Source organism: Gorilla gorilla, chromosome 1, assembly GCF_029281585.2.
Source record: "Gorilla gorilla gorilla isolate KB3781 chromosome 1, NHGRI_mGorGor1-v2.1_pri, whole genome shotgun sequence".
Lineage (NCBI taxonomy): Eukaryota > Metazoa > Chordata > Mammalia > Primates > Hominidae > Gorilla > Gorilla gorilla.
The window spans coordinates 76805078-76825005 of NC_073224.2; the positions used below are offsets into that span (position 1 = coordinate 76805078).

The window sequence follows — 19928 nt, forward strand, 5'->3', positions numbered from 1 at the left end:
ATACAACATGTGTCTTTTGTGTCTTATTTTTATCTCACTTTGCATAATGTTTTCAAGGTTCAACCATCATGTAACATGTATCAGGGCTTTATTCCTTTTTATTGCCAAGTGATAGTCCATTGTATGACTATACCAATACTTTATCCATTCATCAGCTGATAGACATTTGGGTTTTTTCCACTTTTTGGCTATTATTAACAATGCTGCTATGAACATTGTTGTGTAAGTTTTTGTGTAGACATGTTTTAAATTCCCTTGGGTATTATATCTAGAAGTAGAATTCCTGGGTCATACAGTAACTCTATGTTTAACTTATTGAGGAACTACCAAATTTTATTTTATTTATTTTACCTTATCTATCTTATCTATTTTATTTTATTTCATTTTATTTTATTTTTTGAGATATAGTCTCAATGTGTCACCCAGGCTGGAGTGCAATGGCAAGATCTCAGCTCACTGCAACCTCCACCTCCTGGGTTCAAGCGATTTTCCTGCCTCAGCCTCCCAAGCAGCTGGTGCTACAGGCACACACCACCATTCCCGGATAATTTTTGTATTTTTATTAGAGACGGAGTTTCACCATGTTGGCCAGGCTGGTCTCAAACTCCTGACCTCAAGTGATCCACCCGCCTTGGTCTCCCAAAATGCTGGGATTACAGGCATGAGCCACCACGCCAAGTCTACCAAACTGTTTTCTAAAGCAGCTGTACCATTTTGCATTCTCACCAGCAATGTATTGGGGTCCTAATTTCTCCACATCCTTGCCAATACTTACTGTATAGCCATCCTAGTGGGTATAAAGTAGTATCTCATTTGATTCATACTCCCCTAATAACTAATGATACTGAGCAGCTTTTATAAGCTTTTAAAAGAGGAATGCATAATTAGCTACCACATAGTATGTTAACACATACTGTTTAGGAAAAGTAAGCATCAGTGAGATAAAGCAATATACATTCATTCAAAAAGACTAGAAGTGGAGAAGCACTAAATTAAATGATAAAAGAATACCGATCATAAATCATGAATTTCAAAGAGATGAACTACCCTTCTCCAGATTTAGGGAGAGACAATATTATTTATTCTTCTTGTCTTTGAAGACAGGCATTATAATTGCTACCATCTATCTGTTTTTGCTTATGACTGAACAAATGGGCAAGCTGCCGTTTATACGGACAAATTGTGTCCAAAGTGTGGAAAACAGGTCTTTCAAACATACTTTTTCAATTTCTCAAGAAACCTTACACATATGGGATTTCCTAGGAATTACCATTTGATTTTCCACTTCAAATTTATCCCTACTCTTTGGCCGGGCATGGTGGCTTACACCTGGAATCCCAGCACTTTGGGAGGCTGAGGCGAGTGGATCACTTGAGGCCAAGAGTTTGAGACCAGCCTGGCCAACATGGCGAAACCCCATCTCTACCAAAAATATAAAAATTAGCCAGGCATGGTGGTGCATGCCTATAATCCCAGCTACTCTTTAGGCTGAGGCACGAGAATCACTTGAACCCAGGAGGTGGAGGTTGCAGTGAGCTGAGATTGTGCCACTGCACTCCAGCCTGGGCGACAGACTGAGACTCTGTCTCAAAAAATAAAATAAAATAAATTATCACTATTCTTTAAGAAATACACTGAACTTTGTTTTGTCAAAAACAACAAAATAATGAATAAAGATGATAACCAAAGTAGTATAAAGATTTGTATCTTAAGATGGGCTCAACTTATCAAAGAATTAGCAACCCATACATAACTGTACAATTAAATCAATGTAAAGAATAGGCTGGAGTAAAAAACTGGTAGTAGTACTCTGTAAGTATAAGAGAAAATATACTGGTAAATTAATTACATGTCTAATAGTAAATAATCTATTCAGTTATTAGGCACAATAGCCTAAGTTTAATTTCACCCGACATTTGTGGCAAGGAACACACCATTACATCTATATCTACATAAGGGAAAAAATTTATAAACATAGTGTTCAGTTTTGCAAAATATAGTTTGCCATTAAAAAAGTGTGGTGATTCTGCCTGGCTGCCTGAGGACTGACCGCCATCATGAATGACACAATAACTATTTGTACTAGGAAGTTCATGACCAATCAACTACCTCAGGGAGCACAAACAGTCGTAGATGTCCTTCACCCTGGAAAGGGAACAGTACCAAAGACAGAAACTTGGGGAAAACTAGCCCAAATGTACAAAGCCACACCAATGTCATCTTTGTATTTGGATTCAGAACCCATTTTGCTGGTGACAAGACAAATGGCTTCAGCATGATTTCTGATTCCTTGGATTATGCAATGAAAAATGAGACCAAACACAGACTTTCAAGACATGGCCTGTATGAGAGAAAAAAAGACCCCAAGGAAACAGCAAAAGGAACACAAGAACAGAATGAAGAAAGTCAGAGGGACTGCAAAGGCTAAAAACAGGAGTAAAGATTCTGCAATGACTTTATCTGTGATAACTGCAGATTTTTCGTGAGGATTAATAAACTGTAAAAACTTTCAAAAAAAAAAAAAGGAAGTGTGGCAGTTCTATGCAAACGTATTTCTGTCTTTTTCAACTTTTCACCATCACCTAATCCCACTGCTCAACATTTAACCCTCTTTTTCTCCTCTCCTCTTTAGGAAACATTTATCCCTATGAGAGTCTTTCTTTACATTTGCATCTTATATGTTAACTTTAAGAAGATTTCACTATCTACATCAGTTTCTCTTTCTGTCCCCAAGTCTTTATTTCCATTTCTTTGTTGACTTTTTTTCTTACTGGTTAAATTTATTAAATAGAATAAAAAACTTACTGTGCACTTACTTATGTCCATGACACTGTACTAGGTTCTGAGATAAAATAAGGGTGACCAAGATAGGCTCTTTATCTTCATGGGCATTTATACCAGGAAGAAAAAAATATGCAAACAACCAAACATAGTACAAGAAAGAATCATATAAACACCATTCGTGTTCACCATTTCAAATTTTTAAAGCAGAACCATAGAGCACTTCTTAGGTTTCTTTTTAAAAAATAAAAAATAAAAAATCAAGGTGCAAAATGAGTTTAGTATGCTAATAACTGTATAAAAAGAGGAAGAAAATAAATAAATACACAGACACACAATACACACATACTCCTATTTGCTTATGTTTGCAAAAGTTATTTCTGGAAGGATATACAAATTGTTAACACAAGTAACCTCCAGAAAGGGGGCCAAGCACAAGAGTGACAGAACTTTTCAAGGTATACTCATCTTTTGGACTGCGAACAAAATGAATTTATTATGTCTTTAAACAAACGAACTTAAAATGTCACTTTAGAATACAGTATTTTAAGATGCTTTTAATTTATACTACCAAAAAGTTGGCAGAAAAACAATTTTTCATTGTTGGAAAAAAAAATCCACTGCTTAGGACATCGGAAGCCATATTCTATAATGAGTTCTCAAATGTTTGCCACCTTTTTCAAAGTAACCCCTCCAAAAGTTATATTTATAAAATATTTTAATATAAAAACTAGCACATTAAAAAAATAGTAAAAGGATTATGGGAAATCCAGTCATCAACTCAAAGAAAGTTATATCTAAGATTTTCACTCTCATTCTGTAAAATTGTTTTTAACTTTTAGGTTTTTATAAATTATTACAAAATATGAATTCAAATGGAACATTTTAACTTTTTCTTAGTGGAATAATCGTTGGTATTTCAGAACTTTGACTTGTATAAAGAACAAAACTTAAATATGTAATCTATACTTAATGGGTCTGTACTTAATTACAGCAAAGATTTCGGGTAATCACTATCTTGGAACCAACAAAGAATATTTTGACCTCGCCATTTGCTATGTGCTGTGCCAATAGTGTGGATGTGATACACGAATGACTAGAAAAATATTAGAGAATTGTGTTGTTATTAATAAAAAATATTATTAATTATAATATTGGACAATGGCAATTCTTCAGTATTCTAAAGTGAATTGATCACAATTTTCTCACAAATTAGCTAGAATGAAATGCAAATTATCCAATTTTATCTAATTCACAATGAAGATCACTAGCAAAAACATAGTAAACAATACAAAAAACTAATAATTGGCAAAAACTGTATGCAGTACATGTGTTTTAGAGAAAAATGACTAAAGATGCCTTAGGACTATAAAAAACTGCAAAACTTGTTAGAGAAAAATCAGAGTCGATACAGAAATACAAAACAAAACTGATTACAATAAAAAAGTGCCCTAGATTGTTAGTTACTTAAAATTAATAGAAGAAACAGGCTGGGTGTGGTGATTCACGCCTGTAATCCCAGCACTTTGGGAGGCTGAGGCAAGCAGATCATCAGAGATCAAGAGTTCAAGACCAGCCTGGCCAACATGTTGAAATCCTGTCTCTACTAAAAATACAAAAATTAGCTGGGCATGGTGGTGGGTGCCTGTAATCCCAGCTACTCGGGAGGCTGAGGCAGAACTGCTTGAACCCGGGAGGCAGAGGTTGCAGTGGGCCGAGATCATGCCACTGCACTCCAGCCTGGGCGACAGAGTGAGACTCTGTCTCAAAAAAAAAAAAAAAAAAATTAATAGAAGAAACAAATTATTATATAATATTTTGATCTGCCTAAGCATGTATACAAAAACTAAAATTGGAAAAAATACCCACAAAAACATTAAAAAGGCTACTCTGGCAGAAGTTTAAACAACAAAAATCTAACATGAATTAAACTAATCAAGAAATCAGCCCTTCGTTAAAAACTTTACATGGATGACCCTGTGAAAATAATTTCAGGAACATAAAAATAAAAATAGAAAAATAGAAACCCCTTAAAACCACCATATATAAAAACTTGAGTTGGCTTTAAAAAAAAAAAAAAGCTCTAAAGAGCACTTTCTAATGAAAATCTACCAATGTTGGCATAAATGTGATTTAAATATTGTTTTCTTAAATATGAGGATGATAAATCATTCACGTTAAAATTTGAAGGTTAAAATATCAACAGGATCAATGCCAGTGCCAAAATATTCTGTACTCAAATATTTACTGGAAATGGAGTTATCTTTTAAATATTACTTTTGAAATAATTCCTAATAACAATCCAAATACAATGGCAGCATAAAGGCATTATTCTTTCAGTTCTCTGAAAATAGTATCAATTATTATTTGTATAACTTAGTAAATGTTCATATAGTGGTTGTCAAACCACAAGAATCCCCTGAAGGACTAATTAAAAATTCCAATTCTGGACCCCAGCCCCAGAAAATCTGACTTAGGACTAGTGTTGGATCTAGGAATCTGTATTTTTAACATGTATGTTGAAATAATTTTTTTTTTTTTTTTTTTTTTTGAGACCGAGTCTCACTCTGTCGCCCCATGCTGGAGTACAGTGGTGAGATCTCGGCTCAGTGTAACCTCCGCCTCCCGGGTTCACACCATTCTCCTGCCTCAGCCTCCCGAGCAGTTGGGACTATGGGGGCCCACCACCACGCCTGGCTAATTTTTTTTGTATTTTTAGTAGAGACAGGGTTTCACCGTGTTAGCCAGGATGGTCTTGATCTCCCGACCTCATGATCCGCCCACCTCGGCCTCCCTAAGTGCTTATGCAGTCAAGAATAACATCCTGTTCTAAAGATGATCCTCTCTATTCAAATACACCCTAGGGAGAAAGAAGAACAAAGAAGCAGGGAGAGGAAGATATAAAGACTGATTACAAACCTTTATATGCTGGAGCAGGTGGTGCTGTTGCCACTTTTCTGACTTTTGCTGTTACTGAGTTATCAACATTAACAACCATTACTGGATGGTCAATATGACCCAGCTTCTGGCCCCGGCCATTTGTTTCTTCTGAGTGTTCCCACTGTTTTCTAATCCGTTCCTTAAGTTTTTCCAGTTTGACATCATGTTGTCGCCGCTTTAGAATATCTAATCTTTGGGAATTAGAAGTACTAGTAGAGGATGGAGAAGAGTCAGTTAGTCGTAACGCTTTTGGATCAGTATCATGGGCCATGTTATTCACAGAAAGCTTCAAATTATTCTCACTTCCTTTTGTTCTGTTAGGCATTTCTTCCTCAGTTCTCATAGAAGCTCCCATCCTAATCAAACATTCAGAATTTTGCAATGCATCAATTGCTGGTCGATCATTTAAAAACCTAACAACTGTATCATTGATGACAGATGATTGGGAGCTCTCAAAATCACAGCTCCGTATATTCCGTTCTTCTCGATTGCCTATCATCCAGTTACCGCTCTCAGTCTTTTCTTCATTAACATCTACACAGTATACCTGCTTTGATTCCAGATGGCTGGAAATGAAATTGGAAGGTGCACCATGGATTTCCCTACAATAAAAAATAAGCTCTGTGACTATGATTAATAATATATTGTATACTTGAAAATTGCTAAGAGTAGATTTTAAGTGTTCTCACCACAAAAAAATAAGAATGAGGTAATACATGTTAAATAACTTGATTTAGCCATTCCACAAGGTATACATATATCAAAACATTATGCTGTACACTATACATACGTAGTTTCTACTTGTCAATTTTAAAGCTAAATCTTTTTAAAAGCTTTTCATAAAAGTACAAAAACTAGTCAAATTGAAACCAGTCATACAAACTGAGAACTCTAAGCTAGCATTAGAAACCAAAAAATAAAAAACCTAGAAATTCCAGTAAGTTAAAGATTGCAAAATAACCATTAATAATATTATGACTCAAGGCTCAATACCCCCTCTATCAAGTAAAATGGCAAATAATCTAAATAACAATCTGCATATTATAAAATAAGAAATATGCAAAAGATATGTAAAGAGATTTCCTAAGAACTCCAGAAAACAGGATGATAATCTGACTTTGGGTATTCAGTTGACATTTGTCAATAAAATGTGTTATTTGCTACTCTATAAAATCTTAAGCACCAGGGAAAAAAGTTCTCAAATACTGGCATTTCATATATGTCACTTCTAAATAAGGAACCAAATTAATAAATAGACTGGGGGTAGAAATAAAGTGGAAGTACAATAAATATTTTCTTCCAAATAAATGTGGTTAGTAATGTTAAATCTGTTAACCACAAAGTACTTTTTGGCAGCTTCAAACTTTGTAAAGCGTATCTAGAAAATCAGGAGTAAGCATAGAAGGCTGGGCAAAGCCAAAGTACCTCTCACAAGTCCATATTCTCTGCTCATAGAAACACTAGCAAAAATCTTCCTCCAGAGACTATTTTTATTTTACATGTCATTCTAATAAGCCTTATTTTAGATTGATTGATTGATTGATTTTTGAGAAGGATTCTCATTCTGTCACCCAGGCTGGAGCGCAGTGGTGCGATCTCACTCACTGCAACCTCTGCCTCCCGGGTTAAAGCAATTCTCCTGCCTCAGCCTCCCGAGTAGCTGGGATTACAGGTGTGTGCCATGACGCCTGGCTAACTTTTCTATTTTTAGTACAGACAGGGTTTCACCATGTTGGTTGGCCAGGCTGGTCTTGAACTCCTGACCTCAGTTGATCTGCCTGCCTCGGCCTTCCAAAGTGCTGGGATTACAGGTGTGAGCCATTGTGCCTGGCTGAGCCTTATTTTAGGAAAGCACTTTATGAAAAGGGAGGCTAATGAAGACAAATGTTTCAGCAGTGAGAAGAGCACATGAATCATGAAAATAAAAGTCAAGCAAATTATAAAACCAGACCTAACAACAGGCTGGACCTGAACGTCTGAAACAGCAGCCACTAGCCACATATGGCTATTGAGCACATGATATGTGGCTAATCGAAATTAAGAGCTGCTGTAATGTAAGCTACATACTGGGTTCTAAACATTTAGGAATGTAAAATATCTTTTTTGTGTGTGACTACTAAAAATGTTGAAATTACATGTGTGGCTCACATTAATGGTTCTATTGTATAGCACTGATCTGATCTAGGGCATTTCAGGTAAAAGCATAAAACCCTAAGTACTACAAAGATTCTCAAGGCCACGACAACATAACATAGTAACTGTTTCTATTGAGATCATATGAGCGTGTGCATTTTTCTAAGAAAACAGTCTACAGCTTTTGTCAGATTCTCACTGGGGTCCATAACCCAAAAAACTTTAGACCCTGTTCTGAGTGGTTGATTATTGAAAAAGATGGGATCGCCAGGTGTGGTGGCTCACACCTGTAATCTCAGCACTTGGAGAGACCAAGGTGGGCAGATTGCTTGAGCCCAGGAGTATGAGACCAGCCTGGGCAACACGGCAAAAACCTGTCTCTGCAAAAAATACAAAAACTAGCTGGGAGTGGTGGCGCCTGTCTGTAGTCCCAGCTACTCAGGAAGCTGAGGTGGGAGGATGGCTTGAGCCTAGGAGATCAAGGCTGTAGTGAGCTGTGATTGGGCCACCGGACTCCAGCCTGGGCAACAGAGTGAGACACTGTCTCAAAAAAAAAAAAAAAAAAAAAAAAGAAAGAAAGAAAAAGGAAAAGAAAAAAGAAAGAGATAGGGCTGTGAAATGAGTCCTGTAGCTACCATCAGAGACTGAGGCTAAATGTGATTATTTTCACTATATTAACAAGACTGCAACAATTCACAGTTAAAATAATTTAGTTCTAAAATTAGCACACGCAGAAAATAAAATAAAACATAAAATGTTAGGTTACATACCATGTTCCACTCTCAAAAGAGGATAGAAAATTAACACCCCCCCCCAACAAAAAGTAATTTCATACAGTCTTTCATTCACTCACTCATTAAATATTTACTGAATACATATAAGGATGTTCACTATACAATTCTTTCAACTTTTCTGTAAATTTGAAATTTTTCCTGGTAATATTTTAGGAAAAAATATTTATTTAATATTTAGTACATGCTAGGCATTAAGCTAATGCCTTGAGAGTAAGATTTACATCCTTAGATAGACTAATGGGCAGATATGGAACCAAAACATAATGCAACCTGAAAATGTTTTAATAGAGGAAGTTACACAGTACTTTGGGAGCAGAGAGGGATGATGAACTAGGTTGGGAAAATGGGAGTGGGGTAGAAACAGATCTGGTCATTTTTCCCACAGAAAGTAATAAGCGTTTTAAGTGAGGAATGGAATCCACCAGGTGGAGGGTATTCCATTCACAGCTATCTTCTGGGTATTTTTTTCTTTTCTTAAAAGATACATAATTTACAGGCCAGCCGCAGTGGCTCACAACTGTAATCCAAGTACTTTGGGAGGCCGAGGCAGACAGATCACTTGAGCCCATGAGTTCAAGACCACCCTGGGCAATATGGTAAAACCCCGCCTCTACCAAAAATACAAAAAAAAATTAGTCAGTCATGGTAGCCAGCACCTGTAAGCCTCAGCTAGGAAGCTGAGGTGAGAGAATCGCCTGAGTCCAGAAGGTGGAGGTTCAGTGAGCCATGATTATGCCACTGCACTCCAGCCTGGGCAACAGAGCAAGACCTTGTCTCAAAAACAAAAAACCATAATTTACATACTTTTAAATGTAAAGTAGTATTATTTGCAGGAAGAACATTGAACATAAATATAAAGTGAGCAACTCAGTCTCAATTCTGGTAATGATTATGTCTCTAGGCAAGCTGCTTAATATCTGTGTGTTTAGAGATTCTAAACTTCGATTATTCTTCTTCAAACTTTTCCCTTCTCTTCTTTAACTCCGAACTTTACCCAGATTATACCCCTGACCTTCTTTCTATAATTTTTCCAGCACTTCTAGTGCTTCGATACTAGTCATAACTCCCAGATTTATATTCTCAGGCCTGACCATCCCAGATACATTCTTACCCAAATTTTTAAATGCCTACTTAAAATTTCCACTGAGATAATTCAAAATTGCATCAAATGCAACATATTAAACATTGAACTGACAGTCCATCTCCATCTCTCAAGTTATGTAAAATTTAAGAGTACAAACATATACCTAGAACTACCAAGTATCATCATGAAACTTCTTGATTTGTGTTTAAAACACCAAAAAATGCTTACAAATGAAACAAAAAAACAGGCCCAGTGTTTATTACTTATTAATATTTGCCATACTAAGAGCATGAATGCACTGAAATCATTAGTAAAGTGTCTCTCAAATGCAAAATTCTGTAAGTTTATCAGTTGAATATCTTAAGCTATGTTAACAAAAATGCAAAGCATTTTATATCATCTATGCTATCAAAATTCATACATCAATCTTGAACATCTAAGTTGCTGAAAGCCATTGGCAACAAAATAAAACAATAAATCAACTCACATTCTCAATAAGATAGGAATTTTATGTGACTAATTAATGCTACCCCCAAAAAAAGAAAAAAAGTAAGCAATATAAAGTTCACTATATAAAATAAATGATCTGAGATATTAAGACGAAACAAAAAAGCCACACTTCCAGAGATGGAATAATTTGTTTCTAGGAAACATATTTATTACAATAAAGGTGGCTTGAGGCAACTATTACTATTTCTTCCCCCTCGAATATTTATCTGCAGAAGAGGCTACTGCAGTCAGTATTTCATGTTTGCACTATCTTTGTAGCCATCTTTTGTGGAGAATGAAAAAGGTAGTAATATTAAGAGTATTATACTATTTCACAACCAGAGTGCTATAAAAAACTCAGAAAACAAAGTATACTCTTACTGTAAATATTACAGGCTAAACCTATTTGATACCTTTTTTTTTCTCAATACTAACCTATAAGAAACCAAAGGTTCACGAAATTCCACACGATTATTTTTCTTCACATTACTCTCCAGGGTGGTGGCTCTGAGAGGACTACGAGATTTCTCTTTTCGTGATTTAGAGGATTTGGAGATTGGAGCATTAACCCAAGAATCATCCAGGTATCTACCATCTGAAGGAAAAGGAAATCTGTGAGAACATATAATATAAAATACAACTGCCTCTGAATTAGGCTGGTATCTTAAAAAAAAAAATAGGTATCTATTATTTCTAATAGTTGGATATTATATAAGTTATCTCTAGTATCTCTAGTTGGATATTATATAAGTACATGAAAAACATTCAGGTTAAATTGTTAAAGTAACTCCATTGATACAGAAATTGTATTCTGAGCAAACAATGCAAAATAAAATTCTACACATAAAATTTATTTTTGTCATGGCTCTCACTCAAGAGAGAAGTATCATATACAACCTAACAAACTCCCAGGTTAAAAAAAAAGTGTGTATATATATATATATATATATATATATATATATATATATACATATACACACACACACACACACATATATATATATCACAGTTTAGGTAGAGAGTACTGACATGGAGGTTTTCACCCACCAATTAAGAAACCACAGAATGGCCTGGCATGGTGGCTCACGCCTGTAATCCCTGCACTTTGGGAGGCCAAGGCGGGCGGATCACGAGGTCATGAGTTTGAGACCAGCCTGACCAACATGGTGAAACCCCATCTCTTCTAAAAATACAAAAATTAGAAAGGCCCAGTGGCGCGGCTACTCAGGAGAATCGCTTGAACCCAGGACGCAGAGGTTGCAGTGAGTAGAGATCATGCCACTGCACTTCAGCCTGGGCGACAGAGTGAGACTCTGTCTCAAAAAAAAAGAAAAGAAAGAAACCACAGAATCAAAATACAAAAGGTAAGCCAAGAAAAATTTGCATTGTATCAATTTATGACAGTCACCATATGAAAGAGATTCCATTTATGATTTTAAATCCCAAGAAAAATATACATTAAGTCAACTAAATTTCATTTCCAAAGTGCTATATATCTGTGAATTAAAAAAAAAATCAGACATATATAACCTCAAAATGAAACTTTCATCACTAAAAACAAATGAAAACTCATTGTCAAGGGTGATGCAATAGTGCTAAAGTCCCTGGTCAAAAGATGGTGAAAACACCATCTATGGTTACTGAACATGAGGCTGCTTCATAGCTACCAAATATCAAAGAAAAAAAATTAAATGCCAGTGTCTCTGACAAAAAAGCAAACAACACGAGACTGTGAGAAGAAATTAAACTGAAACAAAACTATTACATCAACAACTTATATTTAAGGCAGAGTGTGGTAGCTACACCTATAATCCCAGCACTTTAAAAGGAGTCCAAGATGAGAGGATTACTTAAGGCCAGGAGTTCAAGACAAGCTGGGGCAGCACAGAGAGACTTCGTCTCTACAAAAGATAAAAAAAGATTAGCCAGGTGTGGTGGCACACCCATGTAGATCTAGCTGTCTGTTTTGTCAAAATTTATATTTAATATATGTATATATTTGGAAGTAACTTCATACATACCTTTTCTACTTATTTTTCGAGTAGCACTTGTAGAAGACTTCTTGGTATCCATGACAGAATCACACACAGCTGTACTTGTAGGGGCTACTTCTAATTTATTTTCAATGTGTCTCAGCTAAAGTTTAAACATCATCATAAGACATAAGTTAATTCTGTAAATAATCCAGCTACCATCAATTTACATGGTTATTTAAAAGTATATTGTCCAATACCTTTTTCCAAAGTAGAAAAAAAGTCAGGAATCCTTTCTTATAATATTTGTTTTTCATCATTTTTTACTTTAGCTATAATAACATCTGGCACAATGCTCCCCAAATTTAGACAAGAAAATCAGTAAGATTCTGAAGAATATCAAAGAGTTTCCATTTGACATGTTGATCTATTTTTTAAATTGTTGAGTATTTTCAAAGTAGTAAATTATCTGACTTTTTTTTTTTTTTGAGACGGTCTCGGTCCGTCGCGCAGGCTGGAGTGCAGTGGCGTGATCTCAGGTCACTGTAACCTCCACCTCACGGGTTCAAGAGATTCTCCCTCAGCCTCCCTAGAGGCTGGGATTACAGGCATGCGCCACCACGCCGGGCTAATTTTTGTAGTTTTAGTAGAGATGGGGTTTCCCCATGTTGGCCAGGCTGGTCTCGATCTCCTGACCCCAGATGATCCACATGCCTCAGCCTCCCAAAGTGCTGGGATTACAGGCGTGAGCCACTATGCCCAGCCAATTATCTGACTTTATATGTGACATACCATTATGCAATATATCCTGTGCATTTTACATGCAAAAATGAGGAAAGAATTATTTACCTGAACCAAAATTTAGGACTATAGGTACTCAAACAGCCACAGTGTTTTACAGTTTTATGTCTATAAAATAAGTTTCACAATAAAGACAAAATTCACAAGATAGAATTCAGGTTTCACATACACACTCTGCAATATAAGTCAACTTTTGGTTATAACCACCAAAGTTCTCAATGACTGAAAAGCATTTTCTCCTAAATGGTAAAGTATTACATGCTTACAACAAAAAACTAGGAAAACAGAAACAATATAAAAAATGAAATTAAAATCAAAATTCCATCACATATAGACATTTTATATAAAATTTTGATATATCTTCCTTCAGTTTTTGTTTTTTTTTTTTGAGACAGGGTCTCACTCTGTCACCCAGGCTGGAGTGCAGTGACATGATCTCAGCTAACTGCAACCTCTGCCTCCTGGGCTCAAGCGATCCTCCCACCTCAGCCTCCCAAGTAGCTGGGACTACAGATGTACACCACCATGCCCAGCTAATTTTTGTATTTTTTTTTTGTAGAGATGGAGTTTAAAATTCAGAATCTGAATTTTAATAAGCTCCCAAATGTCCAGGTTGATCTCGAACTCCTGAGCTCAAGTGATCCACGTGCCTCAGCCTCCCAAAGTGCTGCGATAACAGGCGTGAGACACTGCGCCCAGCCTTCCTTCAGATTTTTGCATCCCAATGTATTTTAAAAATTGGAATAATTTTTGATATATTAATAGTTCTACATCAGATTGTCTCCCCTACTTATATTCCTTTATCATCCTTAAATGTTCTTCAAAAACACCCAATAGTTTTGAAAAACAACTATTAACAGTTATTAACTTAGTGCTAAACTCTAAATTAGTTTAGCACTAAGTTAAGTTGGGGGATAAAAACTATTTCTACACTATAGAAAACATAATGCTCAGGTAGAAGAAAGAGAATATATATTGCTATATTTATAGGGTCAAAATATGACTCTGCATTGGGACCAAATCTAGGTTATACCACCTTTTCCAGATTTATTTTCAAACTAGTTCTAAAGATTAGAGGACAGAAAATATCACTGAAATACTTAGTAAAGAAATAGGTGATTCAAAATCAGGTGGCATAGAAAACAAAAAAGGGTATATTAGGAAAGTAATTTGCCCAGAGAGCAAATTAAAAAAAAAAAGGGTTTCCCTTTGAATGAACTATGCATCACCTGCCAAATTTGGATTCCTAAACTTTAGACAAGATTGGCCAGAACACAAATGTGAACAGGTTGCCCATAGTCATTCTTCTTCAGTGGTAAGAGAAAAAAAACAACTTGTTATTGATACAAAAAAGAAGTAACTCTTTTAACACTGCTATTCAACATAGTACTGGAAGTCCCAGCTAGAGCAATCAGACCACAGAAAGAAATAAAGGGCATCCAAATTGGAAAGGAAGAATAACTCACAGTCTATTCAAGAAGTTGGTTTCCTTCATTTCCTCCCTAACAATGAGCCTTCTACATAGACAAAGCCCTACCTTCATCCTCTGTTTTAAATTTTCTTTTCTTTTTTTTTTTTTTTTTTTGAGACAGGATCTCACTCTGTCACCCAGGCTAGAATGCAGTGGTGTGATCATAGCTCACTGCAGTCTTGAGCTCCTGGGCTCAGGTAATCATCCCACCTCAGCCTCCCGAGTGGCTGGGACCACAGGCACATGCCACCACACCCAGCTAATTTTTGTACTTTTGTAGAGACAGGGTTTCGCCATGTTTTACAGGCTGGTCTTGAATGCCTGGGCTCAAAACGATCCTCCCACCTCGGCCTTCCAAAGTGCTGGGATTACAGGATGAGCACTGCATTCAGTCTAAATTCTGTTTTCCACATACCAAGTGAACAAATTTATTAAAGATGAATAAACAGTACAAATTATTATTATTATTATTGAGACAGGGTCTTGCTCTGTCATGCAGGCTAAAGTGCAGTGGCACAATCAAGGGTCACTGCAACCTCGAAGCCTCGACCTCCCTGGGCTCAAGCAATCCTCCTGCCTCAGCCTCCTGAGTAGCAGGGACTACAGGTGCACACCACCAGGCCTGGCTAAATTTTGTTTTTTGGTAGAGACAGGGCTTTGCCATGTTGCCCAGGCTAATCTCAAACTCCTGGGCTCAAGCTATCTACCCACCTCAACCTCCCGAAGTGCTAGGATTACAGGAGTAAGCCACCACAACCAGCCAGTTTTAATAGTTTATATGGCATGGTGCTTGTGCTCCTAATTCCTAAAGTAGTATCTTGTTTATGACTTTACCATTTAATAGTTGTCATTTATGTTCATTTTATAATATATTATATATATTATATATAATAATACTATAATATTACTATATACTATGTATATAAGTATATACTGTATATAGTATATATATTATAGTGTATATATATTATATATAGTATATATATTATATATAGTGTATATATTATATAGTATATATATTTTATATAGTGTATATATATTATATATAGTATATATAATAACATATAGTATTATTCTATAGTAATATATAGTATTTAAAGAACAGTATGGAAAAAATTTTAATCTATTCAATCATAACAGGGAATTGATTTTTATCCAGAAATAAATAAATGGAAGCTAAAACTACTTACAGCAGCCTTGGTTTGAGAAAGTGCATCCCACGATGTGGTTATATCTGCTGGGAAAAAAAATGATATTTACTATATCAATCAACCAGAATCTCTGAATTAGACCTCAGAATCTGAATTTTAATAAGCTCCCAAATGCACTCAAAAGTCTGAAAACTACCTTATTAGGCAGAACAATTCCTCAGCAAATGCTTTATTATATTGAATCAAAATGGGTTTTTATCTATAAGATTATTAAGCCAACATTCCCAACATACAGTTTAAAGGTAAACAGACACTGCTACCATTGGACTGGCATTTCCACTCACACCTGTATCAGACAGCTCCAAAAAAAAGCAGCATCCTCAGTTTACCCCAATGAGCTGAACAAATATAAAATTTTATATTGTACTGTATCTTATAATACAATGTGAAAAAGATTAGAAGCTATTCCAGATTTTGATCTACCAGTAAAAACATAGGTAAAATCCATTCAGTCTTTCAGATAACAACCCTTCAAATAGTTTAAGGTTGTGTATTTTCCATAAGTCATCCTTTTCCAGGATAAGTATTTCCACTTCCTCCAACTACTCTTCATATGACTTGATTTCCAGATCTCTCACAAACCTAATAATCTTCCTCCAGATGTACTCTAGTTTGTCAATCTCCCTCAAAAAATATCAATGCCTTAAAATTACCTCTAATGCATTATTTTAAAAAGAATTCAATGATACTGTTACTATTATTATCTGTACCCCTATAAGTCTGTAACTATGTTGGGGCTATATCATTTATTGAAATTAGGCCAGAATTTCTGAAAAATTTTACATATACTGGTTCATTTTAAAAAAGGATTCCTGCTTTACAAAACAGTTTACCATAGGATGCCTTTTAACATGAAGCACCATGTATATTTAAAATATAAGAGAATTTTAAAATGATTTATCCACTTTCTATAAATCAAAGCATAGGTATAATTTTCATTTATTAGACCAAAATTTAATACACATGACCTAAATGAGGTATTAAGTTCTGTTTAAAAAAACAAAATCATACCTTGAACAGTATCCTTGCTTTGAGAGTTCCTTGGATTTGGTAAAGGCACCTCTTTTGATTTGCTGCTCCTCATCCTGCCAATTTACCTGCAATCACATCAGTATTCACCGAACATCAATCTTATAATATTACTTTTCCTTAGAAAAATAAATCATTAAAAATTATATTATGACTACTTCACACCCATTAGGATGTAAATAGGACAGGCTACTATCAAAAACACACAAAATAGTAACAGCTGGCAAAGATGTGCAAAACTAGAACCCGTGTGTGCTGTTCGTGGGAATGTATGACACAATCACTATGGAAAACAGTGTGGCAGTTCCTAAAAAAAGGAAAATTAGAATTACTGTAAGATCCAGCAATTCCACTTCTAGATATATGATACGGTTTGGTTCTGTGTCCCCACCCAAATCTCACCCTGAATTGTAATCTCCATAATCCCCAAGTGTCATGGGCGGGACCAGGTAGAAGTAATTGGATCAGGGGGGCAGTTTCCCCTATGCTGTTCTCATGATAATAAGTGAGTCTCGTGAGATCTAACGGTTTTACAAGCGTCTGGCATTTCCCCTGCTTGCACTAATTCTCTCTCCTGCCACCCTGCGAAGAGGTAGGTGCCTTCTGCCATGATTGTAAGTTTCTTGAGGCCTCCCCAGCCATGCAGAGCTGTAAATCAATTAAACATCTTTTCTTTATAAATTACCCAGTCTCAGATAATTTATAGCAGTGTGAGAATGGACTAATACAGTATACAACCAAAATGCTTGTGCAGGCTCAAGGAACTATTTGTACAACCATGTTCAAAGCAGCATTATTCATAGTAGCTAACGTGGAAGTAGCCCAAGTGTCTATCAACAAATGAATGAATAAGCAAAATGACATTTATATATAAAATAGAATATTATTCAGCCTTAAAAGGAAGGAAATCTGATATGTGCTATAACATGAAAGAATCTTGAGGACATTATACTAAGTGAAATAAGCTAATCACAAAAAGACAAATACTGTATGATGACACTTACATGAGACAGTCAGAATAGTCAAAAACATAGAGACAGAAAGTAGAATGGTGGTTGTCAGGGGCTGGGAAAAGAGAAGAATGGGGAGTTACTGTTTAATGGGTTTCAGTTTTGCAAAATGAAAAGAAGTCTGGAAATGGATGGTGGTGATGGTTGTACAACAATATGAATGTACTTAACACCACTGAACTGTACACTTAAGAAATGGTTGTAATGGTAAATTTTGTTATGTATATGTTACCACAATAAAAAAAGAAAGGAAAAAAATTATATCACAACTCAAAGGGAAAGATCATGATCTGCCTATGGTTAGCTCAGTGATAAGTAATACTGTATTTTCCTATGAATATAGAGGAACTAGTCTTTTATAAAAATCATGTAACAACACAGAAAGTTTGAAAAATATAAGAATAAAAACTCATTACTCCCTAAATCCTAATATAATCATTAATAAGTAATTTTATTACTATCATCACTGTAACTTCAATTTTGTGCCCTACTTTACTTAACTGCTGGACACTTGTGGTGGTTTTAAAATATATCCAAAATTTCTTTGATACGCCTTTCTTCAAAATGTGGAAATTAATTATTCTCCCATTGAGTATGGTGGGACTTAGAGACTTATTTTAAACTAATATCACATGTGGTGAAAGTGACAATATGTGACTTCTGAGACTAGGCTATAAAACGCATTCTCATCTCTCTTTGGATACAGGTGCCATGTCCTAAGAACAGTCAAGCAATCCTATAGATGTCCATGTGGCAAAGAACTGAAGCCGCCTGCCTATAGCTATGTGGGTGAGCTATCCCCTTGCAAGTAGATCCTCCAGACCAAGTCAAATCTTCACAGGACTACAGCTCTACCTGACATCCTGACTGCAACCTTATGAGAGACACTGAGCCAAAATCACCCAGATGAGCTGCTCCCAAATTCCTTACATACAGAAAGTGTGAGATCACAAATGTTTGGTGTTTTAAAATGTTTAAATTGGGGTGGAAGGTCATGAGTTAGACAACAAGAGATAACCAATACAATATTATGTCCCATTTTCTCTATTACAAATAACACTGAAATGAACATATTTGTATTTATGAATTTCTGCTTATTTGGTTACCTAGAACAGTATCTGCAAAGTGTGCTAAAACTGAACAAAAGAATGTGAAGAACATGCTGCTCTTGAAATACAATGTCAAATTGTCTTCCAAGAAGGGCCCACCTGTTTCATAAATATCTTAAGATTATCTATTCTTTCTACTTTTGCTGATTTAACAGGAAAAAATCTATGCTTTAATTTGAATTTGGTAGATGCTAGCAGGATTAAACGTTCTGCTCTATATCTTAACCTTAGTGCTTCATTGGTGAATTATCTTTTCTATCCTTTGCCCACGTACCTACCAGGATCTTAATGTTTTTCTTATCAAGTTAATGAGTTATTTGCCTTACAAATATATTAAACCTGTCATATTTGATAAACATTATTTTCTCCACTTAGTTGTATGCAGAGGCAGTATGATATGTTGAATATTAAAAACACCAATTTAAATTTAAGAAAAAGAAGGGCTCACCTATTAAGTCCAAATATGTAAAACTAAAAGGTATGGTTAATTTTTAAGGAAGTTAATTTAATCTGATTTATCAGGGTAAATAATCCTGATTTATAAATTTCCTAGAAAATACCTCAAAAATGTTCTAAAAATAGGGCCGGGCACAGTGGCTCAAGCCTGTAATCCCAGCACTTTGGGAGGCTGAGGCAGGTGGATCACCTGAGGTCAGGAGTTCAAGACCAGCCTGGCCAACATGGCGAAACCCTGTCTCTACTAAAAATACAAAAATTAGCCAGGCATGGTGGCGCACATCTGTAAGCCCAGCTACTCAGGAGGCTGAGGCAGAAGAATTGCTTGAACCCAGGAGGCAGAGGTTACAGTGAGCCAAGATCGCACCACTGCACTCCAGCCTGGGCAAGAGAGCGAGACTCCGTCTCAAAAAAAAAAGTTCCAAAACTAGAATTTTTTCATAGATTATAGAATATGGCTCTAAGAAAAGCAAACAAGTTTCCTGAAAATAGAGGAGCATGGTAGAAAAACAACATTTTGTCAACCATAAAACTTTAATCTGCCAACACAGTTTAAGAAATTAACTCATTGTGGCTGGGCGCAGTGGCTCACGCCTGTAATCCCAGCACTTTGGGAGGCCGCAGCAGGTGGATCATGAGGTCAAGAG

General features: G+C 35.8%; 1 protein-coding gene and 1 pseudogene across 14 annotated transcripts in view; one reads left to right on the forward strand and one right to left on the reverse strand.

Annotated features, from left to right (window-relative positions):
• The window catches only part of CEP350 (centrosomal protein 350), a 162143-nt gene that overhangs the window by 111462 nt on the left and 30753 nt on the right, over positions 1–19928 (reverse strand). For 11 of the 14 annotated variants that reach the window (XM_055366959.2, XM_063710431.1, XM_063710436.1 and 8 more), the window contains 5 exons: positions 16689–16774; positions 15657–15703; positions 12243–12357; positions 10657–10816; positions 5701–6323 (listed from right to left, as the gene is read on the reverse strand). In XM_055366959.2, coding sequence (XP_055222934.2) covers positions 5701–6323; positions 10657–10816; positions 12243–12357; positions 15657–15703; positions 16689–16761 — 1018 coding nt within the window. In that variant the 5' untranslated portion in view covers positions 16762–16774. The remainder of the gene's footprint in view (positions 1–5700; positions 6324–10656; positions 10817–12242; positions 12358–15656; positions 15704–16688; positions 16775–19928) is intronic. The other 3 variants (XM_063710414.1, XM_063710426.1, XM_063710422.1) reach the window with 3 other exon arrangements.
• Positions 2058–2486, forward strand: LOC109028243 (small ribosomal subunit protein eS24-like; annotated as a pseudogene).